The 19,984-nt window shown below is 41.2% G+C and overlaps 1 protein-coding gene across 2 annotated transcripts in view; it reads left to right on the top strand.

Moving 5' to 3' along the window:
• LOC309611727 (uncharacterized protein) overlaps positions 1-19,984 on the top strand; it is a 323,736-nt gene that overhangs the window by 230,768 nt on the left and 72,984 nt on the right. For both annotated transcript variants that reach the window (XM_082356496.1, XM_082356495.1), the window contains one exon: positions 17,560-17,658. In XM_082356496.1, coding sequence (XP_082212622.1) covers positions 17,560-17,658 — 99 coding nt within the window. The remainder of the gene's footprint in view (positions 1-17,559; positions 17,659-19,984) is intronic.

The raw sequence follows: 19,984 nt of genomic DNA, 5'->3' as shown, positions 1-19,984 counted from the left end.
GTGCAAGTGTGTGCATGCATGTGTGATAGAGTGTGTATGTGTGTGTATGTGTGTGTGTGTATGTGTGTGTGGATGAGAAGAAATAGGACAAGCAAGAAAGGGGCTGTCAGGGTAAGCACTTTCTGAAACTTATGAGACTGTCAGACCAATTCTTTTCTCTTCTAAATCATTTTCCGCAAAACAAGGAGATGATTATCTGACTGCTAAAGGAAAGCAGGGGTATTATATTTCATTTGGGGGGAAATGTAGATTTACGGCAGATGGAATTTTTTTTCTTTAAAACCAACAACCCAACAATGGCAGAGTTCATAGAGTGAGTTAAAGTGCTTGCTTATGTTTTGTGTTTTAAGCTGATGAGATTTACACACATCTGTAGTGGTTTCAGGGGCTGTGCCATTGGAGGGACTCTTGTTCAAGGAGTTCAAGGAAGGAGAAAGAAACTGTCCTGTACCCATTTAACAAAGGCAGAGCTTTTCCAACATTTGCCCAAGGTATTCTGCAATTAGAGACATCTGCTCACTGGGAAAAGGATTAAAATGGATTTTGCAAAGGAAGAGGAGGTTCCTTCATTGACTGGTAGTAAACAGGGCATCTATTCAGTGTAAGATAGTGTGCCAAGCACTCGGGATGAAACAGTGAAATGGCAGGTCCTGCCTGCAGGAAACTCACAGTCAGTGGTGAAGGTGGATAAGTCACTGCGTTGTAAGGCAGCATTTCCCAATGGAGGCGCATGCCAGGTGCCATGGGAGCCCAGAGAGGGAAGGGCTAAGCTCTTCCGGGTGGTCAGGGGAGGGAGTCTAGAAGACAATCACCAGGGCGGTTGGGGAGGTTCTGGAGCATGGGAAGAGCAGAGATGCCGGGAAGAGTAGTGTGCACTTGAGGATCTGTGAGCGGCTTGGATAGACCCAGCCGTGGGTGTACGTTGACGAGGAGTGGGGTGCAGAGAGTGGGTGAGGCCTGCAGCAAGGGAGGGCAGAGTCCAGTTTTGGGCAGTTTAAATTTTGATAGAGGTGGAAATGTGCCACAATTACTTTGGTTGGGGAAATGAAGCTTTCTGACTAAAAGAGAAGGCATCCACCCCTCATCGTTTTTAACTAGATGAAAAAAAAGTACCTTTTAATAAGACTTCCATCCACAAGATGAGAATCATGAAAATGTGACATCTTCTCCGGGTTAATAGTCCCTGTTCCCTCAGCAGTTCCTCGTACTGAAATGGAGACGTTTCAGACCTCTCATTGTCTTGGTCTGTCCTGTGTGGAACTAACCTGATTTATCAGAGTTCTGCTCAAGGCTGACACAGAGAGCTAGAGCATTCCCAAAGTGTGGGCTGATTGTCAGGGAGTGCAGGGAACAGATTCATTCCAAGCTGCTTTATTTGCACACTCTGGATTACTCCTGCTAACAGCCACATTGCACTGTTTGCTGATCTTAAACCTTCAGGAAAGAAAACTTCCAGGTCTTTTTCATGTCAGTGACGGGAGGTCACCTCTCTGTCTTTTTATACAGCTGATGTTTTGAGGCCCAATAAGAGCTTAATCCTTAATAAGTCTTAAAAAATGATTTTTTTTCCTTTCTGAACCCTTATGTGTCCACCCAAAATATAAGCCGTGTGGCATTTTAAAGGGTTTTAAAATTAAAATATTTTTATTTTAACAAAATTGGAAATAAAAATGTAAAAAGTAAAAAAAAAAACCCACATGATTTTCCTAACATATTGTCATAATGTTATTATTTTTTCTTAGTTCATATGCAGAAAAAAAACTATATGGCTTTGTCATCATGAAACAGACAAGTACGGTGTTGGTGGTATAGTGATGAGCATAGCTGCCTTCCATAAAACAAAGTTTTGTAGTCTGCTTTTAAAATAACACTTCTTAAGTATTTTTCAATTGCTGTAATCTTCAAAATGAAAATGTGAAACAGTTGCATAGTATACGATCTTGTGGCTATGCCATAATATACTATACATTATTCTATTGTTGGACAATCAGGCTTTTTCCTTATTTAGCCATTATAAAAATACTGCAACAATGATAATTTTGCATATTTTAAAATTTCTTCTTTTGAATTATTTTCACAGGGTAAATTCCTAGTATGAATTATGGGGTCAAATTACTAGGTCAAAGATAAGCTGCATTTTTATGGTTGTTGAAATACAGTGCCCTCTAAAACCCAGTGCCACTTCTACCAGAAATGTGACAAACCATCTAGGTCTTCAGCTTCACTTGTGATGGCAGAGCTAAGACTAGTTACTCTTTACTGAATCAACCATTACAGATTCAACTCAATGTAATGTCATTCCGCCTTCATTTCCCCATGTCGGAGAGCATTTGTGGGCTATATAAAGGCAGGGATCTTGCCCACTGCCATATCATACTTCAGCTTCTAATGCACAGTGAAGGCTCAATAAACATGTGTTCTATGAATCAAATGCCTTATGAATTCCATAACATTTTTCTGACATACCATTCATTAACCCCATTAAAAAATAAATGGTTGATGTGTAATGATTCATTGTTGGTGAATCTTTTAGACCCCCAGTATTCACCAGTTTCTTTCTTAAGGACTCTCTTACCATCGTTTGGTAATGGGTTTTATTTTTTAATTGCAACGCATTATAAATGAAATTATTGATTTACAAAGTTTACCTCAATTGGAAACAAAAAAGCAATTTCTAATTTTTTATATTCTATTTCATATATAGATTGCAGCATAACCTTTTTTAAAGAACATAACTATATGATTTGTATGTTTTTAGCAGTTCTCACAATATTTTTTACATGCCTTATACATTTATCCATTTAGTTAGTAAATGTTTACTGAGGGACTATTGTGTACCAGATACTTGGGCAATCGTTTAGGGCAAGACAAACACATTTTTTGCCCTCATGGAGTACATTGTCTAGTGGGGAAGACAGACATCAAAAAGTAAAAACTGCTGAATTTTTGTAAGTACAGAGGGCTAGAGGATGCTATTACAGGCTGACATTACTATCCTGGGGGGTCATGGAAGGCTTTCTAGAGGAAATAAAATATACTGAATCCTAAAGTATGAATAAGAGTTACCTAGTAGCGAGTGGTATGGTAAGGAAGGAGGGCAGTAAGAGGGAAGAGCATGTGCTTGCTGCTGGGCTCCGATGCCAGAGAGAGCATCGTACAGTGAGCAACTGAAGAGCCAGGTGAAGTCAGGTGTGGGCGGGTTATAAAGAGTGATACAGATTGAGGCATGTGAGGGATTTTGGTTTCTACTGGGAGGGCAGTGGAAAGCATTGAGAGTTTTAAGCAGGGGAGTATGGCCTGATCAGATGGGCCACAAAGAAGGGAGCGGCCTTGTCTGATTTGGTTTACACTGAGCATTGGTGGCAGCACACATGATTCCCTTTGTTTTGCAAAATGGAGAAATGAGTTGAATCCTTTCTGAGTTTATTTTTGCCTTCTTCATATTTTTTCCCTCAAACTTATCCAAATTTGTCACCAATATAAGGAGGCTCTAATCTGGGCTTGCATTTGGACGTCCCGAGCTGGTGGTTTCCGTATTCTTCATTCCAGAGAAGCGGGTCCGGCTTTGAAGAGGGAAGCTGTCCCCCTGCAAAGTCAGCCTCTGGACAACATCTGTGGTACCAGCTAATCCAGGCTGTGAACTTTTTATGAAGCACCCAGCTCTGTTCTGAGGCCTGGGTCCCCCATACTAACGACATTTAGGTAAATTTTGTTAGTTTGTAAATAGATAATTTCATTTACAATGTGTTGTGATTAAAAAATAAAATCCATTACTAAATGATGTTAAGATGGCCATTCTCCTGTCAGGCCCTGGAAGGAAATTGCAGCTGTAGAATGCAGTAGCAGGGAGGTGTGTCTGAGGTGCAAGATGCGGCCACATCTCCATTCTCTGATTCTCTAGAGACTTCCCTCACTTGCCCAGGAGAGATTGGTATTTACCATCAGGCCAGACGACCTGTTTACAGGGATCACTCTTGAAATCAGCTGCTTTGTTGAAATCTTTCTTCAAATTTTCCTCCTTTTTTTTTTTTTAGATGTATTTGTTCATGTAATTGCTTTGAATGACTTGGCTGGCTGCTGCTACACCTGAGAGTTCCTTGGTACTAGCAGAAGCCAGGTGCTTCACTGTGGGTTGAATAATGACTAGTTACAAACTAGGGAACCTACTTGAACCCAAGTAATACTTTATATTAACAATAAGTAAAGCAACAGCTGTCCTCCTCACCCTCCACTGTTAGTTGAGTGTCTTTAATGTGCCAGACACTGTGCTAGATGCCTTGCATATATTTTCTGTATTCTTCACAAGGACCCTACAAGGTAGGTATTCACATTGCTGTCATCTACTGTATCATAGGCTCCCAGCAGGAAACAGATGGCCCACTCAAATTACGATAATTTGAGAAGAGTTTAATAAAGGGGCTATTTACAAAAGTGTGGTTAGGGTGAGGGAAATCCCAAGCATGGTGTGCTTGGGGCTAGTAGCAGTAGAGTTCCTTTGTTACAAGTCTTAAGACTGAGGAGGAGAGGAGGGCCTGGGTGTGGGGCATGGGGAAGGATGTTTGGGGATGCTGTCAACAGGCATTGAGTCTTTCTTTTAAGGGATAAGGTTGGTCTGCAGCAATCCTGAAACAGCGGAGCAAAGGAGATAAGTATTCCCAGGTCACACTTCACTTTCTCTCCAGTCTTGAAAGAAAGTAGTGAGTGGTATGTGTGCTGCCACCAATGCTCAGTGTAAACCAAATCAGATAAGGCTGCTCCCTTTTTTGTGGCCCATCTGATCAGGCCATACTCCCCTGCTTGAAACCCTCAGTGCTTTCCACTGCCTTCCATTTGGAAGCCAGAGGGCCAGGGAGCTTTTTCATGTTTAAATACAGTGCAGGGTAGAGAAGGGTAATGGGGGTGCAATTGGAAACTATCTAGTCCATATAGCAAACTCCGTGATGTATTTAGTATTTAGTATTCAGCTCCTTGCTGTCCTTTCCTCCCCTAGTCCTCTTTTCGTTACTGGTGATGGGGACTCCAGTATTCAGGTATTTGATCTGTGAACATTGTGGCCTCTCAGTTGTTCTTCCCCTTCACATCCAGAATCTTTTCCTCCTCCCAACTCCTCTGCCCACTCTCTCTGTCATACTCATGACTTTATCACTACATTGAGACTCCAGGCCAGGGACACTTCCCCCGTTCACTCTCCTTTCTTATCCTCAGGTCCACACTTCCTACCTTTCCCAGCTAGGATTTCCTCACTGGTTAGGACCATTCCTGCCTCAGGTGTCCCTCTCTGACTCTATGGTCCTCCTGATATGACCCAGCTCTGATTAACACCATCCAGCTGTCTCCTCCATGTCAGTACTTGAGTAGCTGGAACTTCTTGGAGAAAACATACAATTGGGCTAGCTAATCTCATATTAGAACCAGGACCACAGATCTCAAATGAGCTCTTATCCACATGGGATTCCTACTGCATTTCCCTAGTAGGGAAGTACTTTCTTTCTCACCAAGTTCCTTAACACCTTCCTTCCTTAAATGTCCTGTGCTCTCTCGGTACACTCCTAGTTGAGGAGCTTTCTTTGTACTTTATTAAGAAAACAAAATCAATTAGCTAAGAATTCTCCATGCTTCCCACCACCTGAGTCTGTGCCTATACTCACACCTTCCATCTCCCCTCTTGTTACAGTGAAGTGTTCTTGCCTTATTTAAATCCAGCCCATCCACTTATGTTCTAGACCCTATCCCCATCCTTTCTCAAGGACTTTGTGCTGCAGTTTTCTCCTTTGTTTTCTCTCACCATTCCTCTAGACTGGATCATCCCTGTGAGCATCTACACATGCTCTAGTATTTTCTATCTTAAAACATACACTTGAGCTACTTGTACCACATTCATTTCTCTGCTCCTCTCCATAGCAAAACATCTTGATATTGTTGTCTGTAGTTTCTCTCTCTACTTCTGCACTTCACATTTTCCCTAATCTACTCCTAATTCTGCCTTTCTACTGAAATTGCTCTGTCAAGGTCACCAGTGACCTTTATGTTTTTAAATTCTGTGGTCAACAATTTGTCTTCAGCTTACTGGTCCTCTCAGCAGCTTTCAACATATATTTATTTATTTATTTGGCTGCGTTGGGTCTTCATGGTGGCATGTGGGATCTTTTGTTGCGGTGCATGGACTCTTTGTTGTGGCGTGTGGGCTTCTCTCTAGTTGGGGCGCGTGAGCTCCAGAGCGTGTGGGCTCAGTAGTTGTGGCATGCAGGCTTAGTTGCCCTGTGGCATGTGGGACCTTAGTTCCCTGACCAGGGATCAAACCTGCATCCCCTGCATTGGAAGGTGGATTCTTAACCATTGGACCACCAGGGAAGTCTCCTCAGCAGCTTCTGATACAACCTTCCACCCTCCTTTTTGAAACAGTTTTTCTCATGTTTTCCATAACAGCTGCTTTCTGGTTCTGCATCATCATTTATACAGTGACTGTGCTCTCAATTTTATGTCTAACTCAGATCACTCCCCTGAACTTGTGCAGCTGAGCATTGAATAGCGCGGGTTTGAACTGCATGGGTCCACTTACATGCGGATTTTTTTCATTAGTAAACACAGTGGTACTATGTGATCTGTGGTTGGTTGAATCCACCGATGTGGAACCGCAGATACTAAGGAACTGCATATATGGAGGGCCGACTATAAATTATACACAGATTTTTCAGCTGTGCAGAGGATCTGCACCCCTAACCCCATATTGTTCAAGGCTCAACTGTATATTCAACTGCTTCTTAACCTCTCTATTGGATGACTTAGTAGGCGTCTGTAGGAGACACTACTGGGAGGTCTCCTAACTCATTTCCTCTTCCCAAACACACCCGTAGACTGCACATTCCAGCCTGCCTTACTGATGGGTGTGGTCGTGTGATAGATTTCTAGCCTGTGGCATGTGAACAGAAGTGATGTACATCACTTCTAGGTTTGGCCTGTTCAAACCTTCCACATGTGATTGTCCATACTCTTTATCTTTCAAATGGATACGGATGAGCTCAGTGACTTTTAAAGCCAAATGTTGTACATAGATGGGCCATAACAAGGAAGGAACATGAGTCTCTGAATCACCACTTGCAGGAAGGCTGCCTACCAATCAGGAATAACTGATTTGGATTTTAACTGAGCAAGAAATTCAGTCTTACTGTATTGAGCCTTTGGATTTTGGGGGGCCACAATCCATCAGCTCCCCAGCACTATATGAGTGCCTAGCACATATTGTGTCATAGATACTTGTTGAATAAATGGATGTTATCCTTGAATCATTTCTTTCTCTCTCTCTCTGTCATCTAATCCATCAGTAAACCCTCTAAGCTCTATTTCATGATAAACTATCTGTTTCTCTCCACCTCTGCTATAACCGTCCTAGTTCAGACGTCTGCCAGCTGTTAACTGGCATTATCGCTGTAGCCTCCTGACTGGACCCTTTGCTATGTTCTTTCACCCTCCAATCCAATCCTATCATAGCAGCTAGACCGATCTTTTGAAAATGTAAATCAAATCTTGCTCTCCTTGTCGAAGCCCCACAGTGGTCTCCCAGTTCTAATGCTGGTGTGCAGGGCCCTCTGTGACCTGGCTGCTGCTTCCCTCTCTGACTTCATGTTGTTCCATCTGCTTCCTTGTTCAGAAAGTTCTGGCCATACTGACCTTATTCCTGTCCATGAACACATCTGGCTTGTTTCCACGGTAGGGCTTTTCCTCTGACTGTTCCCTCTGCCTGAAATGCTCTTCCTGCTTTACTGATGGCCAGCTCCTTTTTCTCATTCAGATCTCAGCTCCTGTGTTCCCTCTTCAGAGTCACCTTCTCCAGCCATCCAACATAAAGAGGCCCCTAGTCACTCTCTGTCCCAGCACCTGTTTTGTTTTTAAATCATTGCACTTAAAACTAGTTGACATTTAGATAGTATGTTTTATTGTCTTCCCTCTGCTCCCACAAGGGATCTTGCTTACCTTGTTTAATGCTGTATTCCCATCACTAGGAGCAGTATCTACCATTCAGTACCTGCCTAATATGTAGCTCAAAAAAAAATGAAGAAATTTTTACTCACGCTTACACAAGTTCAAATACAATCTTGCCTCTTTGATTTATACAAGGATCATACATGACTTGGTTAGCTTGTTGCCAAGATGAATACCAGTGGTTATTATCTTTATTAAAACTTTTAATTTTACAAAAGTAATGTTTTAATGTGCTCACTGCAGAAAATTTAGAAAACACAAGCAAAAAATAAATAATTAAAAAGTAACTGTAATACAGCATCCCTGAGCTAATCATCATTGATATTTTGGTGTTTTTCTTTCTTTCTAATTAGTTATACACATATTAAGCAAAAGTGGCATATTTTTCCCCAGTGGAATATTGGACATGTCCTTCCATGTCGTATTAGTCTTGTTCAACAAGCCATCTTCTTAGAGGGCGCTTCAGCCCAGCTTCAAGTTCAGTGGTGGTGGTTTCTTTGGAAAGTTTCTTTGGGTCTGTCAAGTGCATGTGGCCTCTGGTATTGGTATTGCACCTCTGCAGGCACTGGATAATGTCAGTTTATCACTGCCATTGTCCTGGGGTGGTGCTGAAAGTCAGGGAATGCTGTTCTCTCTGTGGTTAATTTTTTTGTTCTTAAAGCTAAGAAGTAAGACCTATTTCAGAACTCTGTGACCCAGCTGGTTCAGTGGTGACATGCTAATGTCTCCCAGAGTGACTGTAGCAGCTTGCAGATTGGCAGTAATGAAACCAACCTCCATTACATGTAATAAGAGTGGGAATCTTAATAAAAAGCTAAACAAGAGAGGGGCACAGTTAAGAGCTGCATCCTTCTCACCTTAGGTCCTGGCAAATTGTCATGTAGTTACTGAAGCCTCAAAAGACAAGACGTTCAGTTGTGGTTCAGTTATTATTTAGTTTTCAAATGCTGTGCGTTAAAGGAACAATTACAACTAATTTTTATAAGGCTGCATGTCTGTCTGTCTATCTATCTATCTATCTATCTATCATCTATCTATCTATCTATCTACCTGGTACAAGACCAGAAGACCAGAAAAAAGGGCAAATCCAACTTAATGCTCTTCAGGTAGAAAAATATTTTGACATTTTAATGGTATATCTTAGCGGACTGCATGGGGTGATTGGTCCAAAGACATATTTTGATTCTGTGTTTGGTTGAAGGATCACTGTTGTTCATTAATAATTAATAATTGGAAATTTGGGTGAATCAAGCTTCTCAGTTCATGTTGGTATATACTCAGACCCCACAGGTAAATCTTACCAAGAGACCTCTTCTGTGGTCCTACAAGGGAATCTTCTACAAGACATGGTATGGTAGGTTGAATAACGGCCCCAAAGATGTTCACATCCTAATCCCTGGAATCTATGAATATGTTACTGTGCATGGCAAAAAGGACTTTTCAGGTGTGATTAAACTAAGGAACTTGCGATGGGAAGATTATATTGTATTTTCAGGATGAGCCTGATGTAATCACAAAGGTCCTTATGAGAGGGAGGCAGTAAGAGAGAGACGATGTACAGGTGGAAGCAGAAGTCTGAGAGGAGAGAAGATGCTCTGTTGTAGGCTGCTGTCTTTGAAGAGGAGGAAGGGGCCATAGGCCAAGGAATGTGGGTTCCTCTAGAAGCTGGGAAGGCAAGGAAGCAGATTCTTCCCTAATGCCTGGAGAAGGAATTCTCCATTTTAGACCTCTAGGATTCTAAGCTCAACTTGTATTGTTTTAAGTTACTAAATTTATGGTAATTTGTTACAGCAGCCATAGGAAACTAATACATGTGATCCATTTATAATTCAGGGGAGATTCTAGGTCAGAATGACATGTCAACTCTGATCAATTAGTAAGTGGTGCCTAGGGTTCCGGGTTGAAAATCGTTCTGAGTCTGAGTCTGGGTGGGCTCTGTGAGAATTATTATCATGATCAACTAGCATTGACTGCTGTGGGTTCAGGATGTGCCATCTTTTGTGAGTGGGAATATAGTTTGCAGAGCCTCACAACCAAATGTTGCATGCAGCTTTGAAAGATGAGTTCCACACTGGACGCTGACTCAAATGGTGATGGCTAAGGTATATGGGTTATATTGAACAGCACAGCTGAAGTTTCTTGAAAGGGCAAATTTATTGGCTTTACTCAAATTTTCGGATATTCTAGAGCCCCTGGTTCCACTCACATCTAGTGAATCCCCTAAGTTGAAACTTTGGGTCATTTGATGCCTTGTCTTCTATTTTTACTGTCAATGGAAAAGCAAACTAGGCAAAAGCTATTTTGGGATAAAGTATGAAAAATTGAATCAAGACTTTTAAGATGACGGAGTAGAGATACCTTGCGCTCACCTCCTCTCATGGGCACACCAAAATTACAACTGTTTACAGAACAACTATTGATGAAGAAAACTGGAACATATTAGAAAAGATCTTTTATAACTAAAGATATGAAGAAGGAACTACAATGAGGTGGGTGAGAGGGGTGGAGTCGCAGTATATAGTCGAGTCCCACACCCCCGGTGGACAACCCACAAATGGGAGAATAATTATAGTTGCAGAGGCTCTCTCCAAGGAGTGAGAAGTTTGAGCCCCATATCAGGTTCCCCAGCCTGGGGACCCTGCACCAAGAAGAGGAGCCCCCAGAGCATTTGGCCTTGAAGGGCAGCAGGGCTCACTTTTGGGAGACCCAGAGGGCTGTGGGAAATAGAGAATACACTCTTAAGGGTGCACACAAAATCCCACATGCTCCAGGACCCAGGGCAGAAGCAGTAATTTGAAAGGAGTCTGGGTCAGACCCACCTACCGATCTTGGAGAATCTTCTGCAGAGGCAGGAGACAACTGAGCTTACCCTGTGGACACAGACACAGATGGCAGCCATTTTGGGGAGCTCCTACCCCATGAACACTGGTGCTGGCAAGTGCCATTTTGGAATCCTCCCTCTAGCTTATTAGCCTCAGGACTCAGCCCCACCCCTGCCCACCATCCTGTAGGCACTAGTACTGGGATGCCTGAAGCCAAGCAAGTAACTGGGTGGGAACACAGCCCAACCCACCATTACACAGGCTGCTTTAAGATGCCCAGAGCCAACAGCTACCCCAACATGGCCCTGCCCACTAGAGGGCTCAGGAGCTGGCCCCACAAACCAGTGCACAGGCACTGGACCCAGGACCCGCAGGACTCTGTAGACAGAGACTTCGGGACCCAGCTGTGCCCATCAGTGGGCAGACACCAGCCCCAGAATCCCCGGCCCTGCCCACCAACAAGCCTGCTCTAGCCTTGGGACCAGCCTGACCCACCAGTGGGTGGACATTATTCCCAGGACAACCATAGCCCCGCAGCCTGCAGGCCCACCCACCTACCAGCCAGGCTAGCACCAGCCCTGGGACTGGCTGGGCCCTGGCCCTGACCACCAGCAGACCAACACAAACTTTGGGACACCCCAGACCCACAGCCAGCTGTGTCAGGAGCTGGTCCCAACTACCAGCAATCCCACACCAGCTCTGGGATCCCTGGGCCCTGCAGCCAGACCCCAGGACCTGGCTCTGCGTGCTAGTGGGCCAGTACTAGCCCCAGACCTGGCTTCACCCACTGGTGGGAGGGAACCAGCCCTGGGATTACCTGGGCCACGACTATACCAACCAGTGAGTTTGCATTACCCACCTCCCCTCTCCTGCACCAGGATTCTGCAGCCAGTCACCTTGCGCAACCAGCAGCTGGCAGCCTTCGCAAAAGGCAGCCTGGCAACCAACTGGACCAAGGACCAGCCATCTGTACCAGACCACCCACAGTAGTCAGCCCGCCACAACAGAAGGACCCAAGTAGCCCTCATAGGGGTCACCCCAGAGCATATAGCTCTGGTGATGAGGGCAGTGTGCTACTGGAATACATAGGACGTCTCCTATAGAAGGCCACATCTCCAGAGTTGGGAAATGTAACCAACCTACCCTATACATAGAAATAAAAAATAGCAAGTTAGGCAAAATTAGGTGACAGAGGAACATGTTCCAAATGGAGGAACATGTTCCAAATGAAGGAACAAGATAAAACCCCAGAAGAACTAAGTGAAGTGGATATAGGCAATCTACATGAGAAGGAGTTCAAGTTAATGGTTACAAAGACGATCAAATCACTCAGGAGAAGAATGGATGAATAGAGTGAGAATTTAAGAAGTTTTTAACAAAGACTTAGAAAATACATAGAGCAACCAGAGATGAAGAAAATAATAACTGAAATGAAAAATACACCAGAAGGAATCAACAATAGACTGACATAGAGGAACGGATCAGCAAGCTGGAAGTCAGAATGGTGGAAATCACTGACACTGAACAGAAAAAAGGAAAAAGAATAAAAAGAAATGGGGACAGTTTGAGACCTCTGGGACAGCATCAAGTGCACTAACATTCACATTATACGGGTCCCAGATGGAGAAGAGAGAAAGGAGCAAATAACATATTTGAAGGCATAATAGTTGAAGACCTCCCTAACCTAGAGAGGAAAGAGACATCCAAGTCCAGGAATCACAGGATCCCAAACAGGATCACCCCAAATAGGACCACACCAAGACACATTGATATTAAAATGGCAAAATTTAAAGATAGAGTATTAAAAGCAGCAAGGAAAAAGCAACAAGTCACATACAAGGGAACTCCCATAAGGCTGTCAGCTGACTTTTCAGCAGAAACTCTGAAGGACAGAAGGGAGTATATTTAAAGTTATGAAAGGGAAAAACCTACAACCAAGAATACTCTACCTGACAGGGCTCTCATTCAGATCTGATGGAGAAATAAAAAGTTTTACAGACATGCAAACACTGAAAGAGAGTTCAGCACCACCAAACGAGCTCTACATGAAATGTTAAAGGAACTTCTCTAAGTGAAAAAGAAAAAGTCATAGCTAGAAACAAGAAAATTATGAAAGGAAAAAGCTCATTGGTAAAGGCAAATATGCAGTAAAGGTAGTAAATAATTCATATACAAAGCTAGTAGGAAGAATAAAAGACAAAAGTAGTAAAATCATTTATATCCACAGTAAGCAGTTAAAGGACACACAAAACAATTAGATGTGAAATGTGGTGTCAAAAACAGTAATGGTGAGGGGAGGAGAGTACAGATGCAGGGCTGTTAAAATGTGTTTGATATTAATAGACCAACAACTTAGAACAATCATATATATATATAGACTGCTATATATAAATCTCTTGGTAACCACAAACCAAAAATCTATAATAGAGGCACACACAAAAAAGAGAAAGGAACCCAAACATAACATTAAAGGTAGTCATCAAATCACAAGGGAAGGGAATAAAAGAAGAAAGGAAAAAAGTAACGACAAAACAACCCCAGAACAATTAACAAAATGGCAATAAATTCATATCAATAATTACTTTAAATGTAAATGGGATAAATGCTCCAATCAAAAGACATAGAGTGGCTGAATGGATACAGAAACAAGACCCACATATATGCTGCCTACAAGAGACTCACTTCAGATCTAAAGATACACAGAGACTGAAAGTGAGGAGATGGAAAAAGGTATTCCATGCAAATGAAAATCAAAAGAAAGCCAAGGTAGCAATACTTATAGCTTACAAAACAAACTTTAAAACAAAGGCTGTAATAAGAGACAAAGAAGGACATTACATAACGATCAAGGGATCAATCCAAGAAGATAAAATAATTGTAAACAAATGTCCAGGACCAGATGGCTTCACAGGTGAATTCTACCAGTCATTTAGAGAGAGTTAACACCTATCCTTCTGAAACTATTCCAAATGATTGCAGAGGAAGAAATGCTTCTGAACTCATTCTATGAGGCCACCATCACCCTGATACCAAGACAAAGATATCACAAAAAAAGAAAAATACAGGTCAGTATCACTGATGAACATAAATGCAAAAGTCCTCAACAAAATATTAGCAAACCAAATTCAATAATACATTAAAAGGATCATACACCATGATCAAGTTGGGTTTATCCCAGGGATGCAAGGATGGTTCAGTATTTGCAAATCAATCAACGTGATACGCCACACTAATAAATTGAAGTATAAGAACCATATGATCATCTCAATAGATGTGGAAAAAGCTTTTGACAAAATTCAACATATATTTATGAAAAAAATTCTCCAGAAAGTTTGTGTAGACGGTATGTACCTCAACATAATAAAGATCATATGTATTAAGCCCACAACTGACATCATAGTCAATGGTGAGAAGCTTTAAGTGTTTCCTGTAAGATCAGGAACAAGACAAGGATGCCCACTTTTATTCAACATATTATTGGAAGCTACAGTGCAGACAAGAAAAAGAAATAAAAAGAATCCAAATTGGAAAGGAAGATTAAAACTGTCATGGTTTGAAGATGACAATATACTGTACATAGAAAATCCTAAAGATGCCACCAAAAACTACTAAAGCTCATCAATGAATTCAGTAAAGTTGCATGATACAAAATTAATATACAGAAATCTGTTGCATTTTTATACACTAACAATTATGAGAAAGAGAAATTAAAGAAACAATCTCATTTACAATCGCATCAAAAAGAATAAAATATCTAGGAATAAACCTAATTAAAGAGGTAAAAAACCTGTACTTCAATACTGTGTATTGAAGGCAACACAAACAGATGGAAAGATACACCATGTTAATGAAGTAGAAGAATTAATGTTAAAATGACTATACTACCCAAGGCAATTTACATATTCAGTACAACCCCTATCAAAATACCAATGGCATTTTTCACAGAACTAGAAGAAATAATTTTAAAATTTGTATGGAAACACAAAAGACCCTGAATAGCCAAAACAACTTTGAGGAAGAAGAATAGGGCTGGAGGTATCACACTCCCTGACTTCAGACTATGCTACAAAGCTACAGTAATCAAAACAGTATGGTGCTGGCATAAAGACAGACACACAGATCAATGGAATAGACTAGAGAACCCAGAAATAAACCCATGCAGTTAATCTATGACAGAGGTGGCAAGAATATACAACAGAGAAAAGACAGCCTATTCAGTAAGTGGTGCTGGGAAAACTGAACAGCTATGAATGAAATTAGAACATTCTCTCACACCATATGTAAAAATAAACTAAAATTGGATTAAAGACCTAAATGTAAGATCAGAAACCATGAAACTCCTAGAAGAAAACATAGGCAGAACATTCTTTGACATAAATTTTAGCAATATCTTTTTAGATCTCTCTCCTAAGGCAAAGAAAATAAAAGCAAAAATAAACAAATGGGACCGAGTTAAATGCACTGCAAAGGAAACCATCAACAAAAGGAAAAGACAGCCTACTTATTGGGAGAAAATATTTGTAAATGATATGACCAATAAGGGGTTAATATCTAAAATATGTAAACAGCTCATACAACTCAATATCAAAAAGAACCCCCAAACAACCTGATTAAAAGTGGGCAGAAGAAATGAATAGACATTTTTCCAAAGAAGACATACAGATGGCTAATAGGCACATGAAAAGATGCTCAGCATAACTAATTATCAGGGAAATGCAAATCAAAACCACAGTGAGATACCACCTGACACCTGTCAGAATGGCTATCATCAAAAAGACCACAAATAACAAATGTTTATGAGGATGTGGAGAAAAGGGAACCCTTGTACAGTGTTGGTGGGAGTGTAAATTGGTGCAGCCACTGTGGAAAACAGTATGGAGGTTGCTCAAAAAACTAAAAATAGAACTAGCATATGATCCAGCAGTTCCACCCAGCAATTCTTCGTGTATATATCCGAAGAAATTGAAAACACTAATTTGAAAAGATACGTGCACCCCAATGTTCATAGCAGCATTATGGAATAGCCAAGATATAGAAGCAACCTGTTTCCGTCAATAGCTGAATGGATAAAGAAGATGTCATGTGTGTGTGTGTGTGTGTGTATACACACACACACACACAGGAATACTACTCTGCCATAAGAAAGAATGAAATTTTATCACTCGCAGCAACATGGATGGAATTGGAGGGTATTATGCGAAGTGAAATTAAGGCAGACAGAGGCAAATACTGTTTGTTATCACTTATATGTGGAATCTAAAAAATAAAACAAACTAGTGAATATAACAAAAAAAGAAAGAAACAGACTCACACATGGAACAAACCAGTGGTTGCCAGTGGGCAGAGGGAAGAGAGTTGGGGCTCAGATGGGGTAGGGGACTAATAGGTATAAGGTATAAGGTACTATGTATAAAATAAATAAGCTACAAGGGTGTATTGTACAGTGCATGGAATCTAGCCAGTACTTCTTTATAAGTATAAATGGATTATTATCTATAAAAAATTTGAATTATTATATTAGACACCTAATATAGGTGTTCAGTGTAGTTGAAACTAATGTTGTAAATCAACTATACCTTGTGTTTAAAAAACACAATCCTATACCAGTACACCCCAAAACCTGACAACACCAAGTGCTGTTTAAGATGAGGGGCAACTGGGAACACTTATCCATTGTTGGCAGGTGTTCAAAATAGCACAGCCCTACTAGAAAAGTTTGACAGTTGCTTATAAAGTTAAACATACTCTTACTGAAGACCTAGCATTCATGCTCCTGTGTATTTATCCTAGAGCAATGAAACTTGTGCTCACATAAAAACTTGTATACAAATGTTTTTATAAGCTCTGGCCATAATAGCCCCAAACTGGAACTAACCCAAGTGTCCAACAGGTGGAGGCTACTGAGCAACCCAAAGGGATGAGCTATTGACACATGCAGCAATTTGGACACATGCAGCGATTTGGACACATGCAGCGATTTGGACACATGCAGCATTTCAAATATATTATACTGAAGCCAGTCTCAAAGGTTACATACTGTATGATTCCATTTATATGACATTCTTGAAAAGAGAATGGTTGGAATATAGAGATCACTGGTTGCCAGGGGTTAGGATTCGGGAGACAGTGTGAATATAAAGGCATAGCAGAGGGGTTTTTTTGGAGCGATGGAAATGTTCAATTGTGGTAGTGGTTACATATGTATACATGTCTCAAAATTCATTGAACTGTACACTAAAAGTCAATTTTACCATATGATAATTGTCTTAAAAGTTTTAAGTGTCTTTTAATCAGGTTCAGTAAGAATCGTACTTCATTTTGTATGTTTTTATTTTGAAACAATTTCAAACATAGAAAAAGTTGCAAGAATAGTGTAGTGAACCCACATACCCATCACCTGAATTCACCAAATGTTAACTGACACTTGCCACATTCTCTCATACACAAATGTTCACGGTAGCTTTGTTTGTAATAGCACAAATCTGTAAACAACTCAGATGGTCATCAACAAGTGAATGGATAAAAAAATTTTGGTATACGTACAATGGAATAACTGCTTAGTAATACAAACAAAAGAACTATTAAAAAAAGTATGAAAATTGCCTGTTTTTTAAAAACATGGAAATTGGGAAATTTCACTTACAAGAACAGAGCCAAAGAATCCATGGTAACACCAAGAATATTCTCCTTTTAACCCACCTATTATTTACTCTTAACTTTACCGCTTTTCCCTCTGCCCCTTATCTCTTGTGTTCAGGAACAGAATACACAGCGCCCACACGAAGGGAGCCAGTCTCCTGGGAACAGTTGCAGGAACCTGAAGATAGATCAGGACTGAAGTGTGGAGGACTGTTCGGTGAGTTCCCACCAAGACCTGTTGTTTGTTATTAACAGCTTGGCTGCTGTTACCCATCCTCTTCTTCCCGTGGTACAACTACTATCTGTGAACTCTCAGAGGACCCCCTTGGCAGCTGCAGGACGTAATTACCACATTCCAGAATATCTTTTAGGCATTTGGATCTATGGTTACCTCTTTGGATTGCTCCCCTGCTAACTAATATGTTACTGGCTTGACACAGTTGACAGCCGGCTGTGCCGGTGGCTGAAGGACTGCCTCTGGGGCTGTCTCAAAATGAGGTTAATGATGGGCTAGATAAGCTCTCTGGGTTCCTTAGCCATCATCTACCTGGGAGCAGAATACGTGTGGGGCTCTGGTGTAATGACAGGGGGGTCTCGCCACATAGTCAGATGTACCAAATGGGCCAATTACCCTGCTAGGTGGACTATGGGGATTGTTTTGCTAATTTTGAATGTAATTAAAACCAAGCAAAGTAAAACAAAGCTAGACCACTCCTGCAACCACAGAAGGCCCAGGGGGGAAAGGATTCAGAAGAAAACAAAGCTGCATCTTCTCCTGTGGGTGGAGGTAGGGGAGGGGCCTTTCTTCAGCTTGCTCTCCCATGTTCCCACACATCATTAGGATAAGAAACAGGGTAGTGGGGTTCAGGCTGAAGCTGCCATCTCAGACTGGAAGGACGCTTATTAGTTGTTCAGATTAACTCGCATTTTACAGATTAGGAAGCAAAGGCTCTGATGGGGAAAATGCTTTCTCTGGGATTCACAGCTTGTTTGTAGAGGAGTCTAAACGAGAATCTCTTTCCCCAAAATTCTGGCTGGGGAGGGAGGAATCTTGAGGAGTGCTGACTACTCATCGGGTCAGGTGATTCCTACCTAAATACGGAACATCTTGTGGGCAGGAATTATGCTTGTTCGTGTCTGTGTCCCTGGCACCTGGTACCTGGACAATAGAAGGTGCTCAGTTACTGTTTGTTGAATGAATGAATACATAGATGATTAAATGAATGCTCCATGAGTAATAGTTCAGGAAGGCAGGAAAGTTGAAAGTTTCATCAACACTCAGAAACCAGAATGGACTTTTGAAGCATGGGATTTGCTCTCTCTGTATTGCTTTGTTTACTTTTTCTTAACCGTCATCAGTCTTGCAGTTATACTTAAGACAGCTCGTAGGGTACAAATGTCTAAAAGTCTGATTGTCTCTATAGAGCTTCACTGTCCGTTATAGCAGCCAGTAGCCTCATGTGGCTATTAAGCACTTGAAATGTGGCTAATTCGAATTGACATGTGCTGTGAGTGTGGAATACATACCCGATTTCCAAGACAATACAAAAAAAGGAATGTAAAACGTCTCATTAATAATTTTAAAAACATTGATTACATGTTAAAATTATAAATTATTCAAATATATTGGTTAAATATATTATTAAATTAATTTCTCTGTGTTTAAAAACCTTTTTCTAATATGGCTACTAGAAAATTTAGACTTATACAGGTGGCTCACACTTTTGGCTTACATCACATTTCTGTTGGACAGCCCTACTATAGAGCATTCATTTTTGTGTTTGCTGGGCAAGTGGGCTCTACGACTGGCTTAAGCAGAAGTTGTTTATTTGATAAAGTATCAATCAGTTAATGAGTTTTAAGTAAATATCCAAAGGATTACTACTCAGGGTAGCATTTAGTGAAGATGTGCCTTCTTAAGTCAGTCCTGTTAGCAAATCTCATCATGTGTCAGCTGGAGACTGAATCTCAGACAGGTTAAGGGGTGTGGACCAGCATTAGGAGCCAGGATTGTGGGACTCCAGATCTTCAAACATGGTGTTCCAAGATGATGGTGTGGTATTCTCAGGACTGAGGTATACCACAAACAGTATATTACCCATGTCATTTAAAGTCTCAAAGTTTGTGATTGCTTCTTTTTACAAATTAAAGCAGATTCAGGGCCATCTCTATCTATGTCATTCCTCTTCCTGACTGCATTCTGATGTACTTCCTTCAGAAAGAGGGAGCAGACGGGCAGCTGGGCACATCTGTAACGGGGTAGTGGACACTGTCTCCTTCTGCTGTATTCTCCCCTTGGTTACTATGCACCAGGAAAACCATGCCTTCAATCTCTGCACTCACCAAGTTCTTTCCAACCTCAGGGGCTTTGCGCTTGCTCTTCCTCCCCTTGAATGTATAATAATTGGAAGGCAGTGCCCGGAATTTAGCATTGTGAGTTCCTTCTCCTTCTTTTAGTCAGTCTCTGCTTAAATGCAGAGGTCAGTCCTACCTGTTACTCTCTATTTTAGATCCTTGTTTATCTTTTCATGTCACTTATTCTG

Source organism: Balaenoptera borealis (assembly GCF_965194805.1).
Source record: "Balaenoptera borealis genome assembly, chromosome: 15".
Taxonomy (NCBI): Eukaryota; Metazoa; Chordata; class Mammalia; order Artiodactyla; family Balaenopteridae; genus Balaenoptera; species Balaenoptera borealis.
Note: the sequence above shows the minus strand (reverse complement) of the source record. Positions and strands in the feature narration are given on the sequence as shown.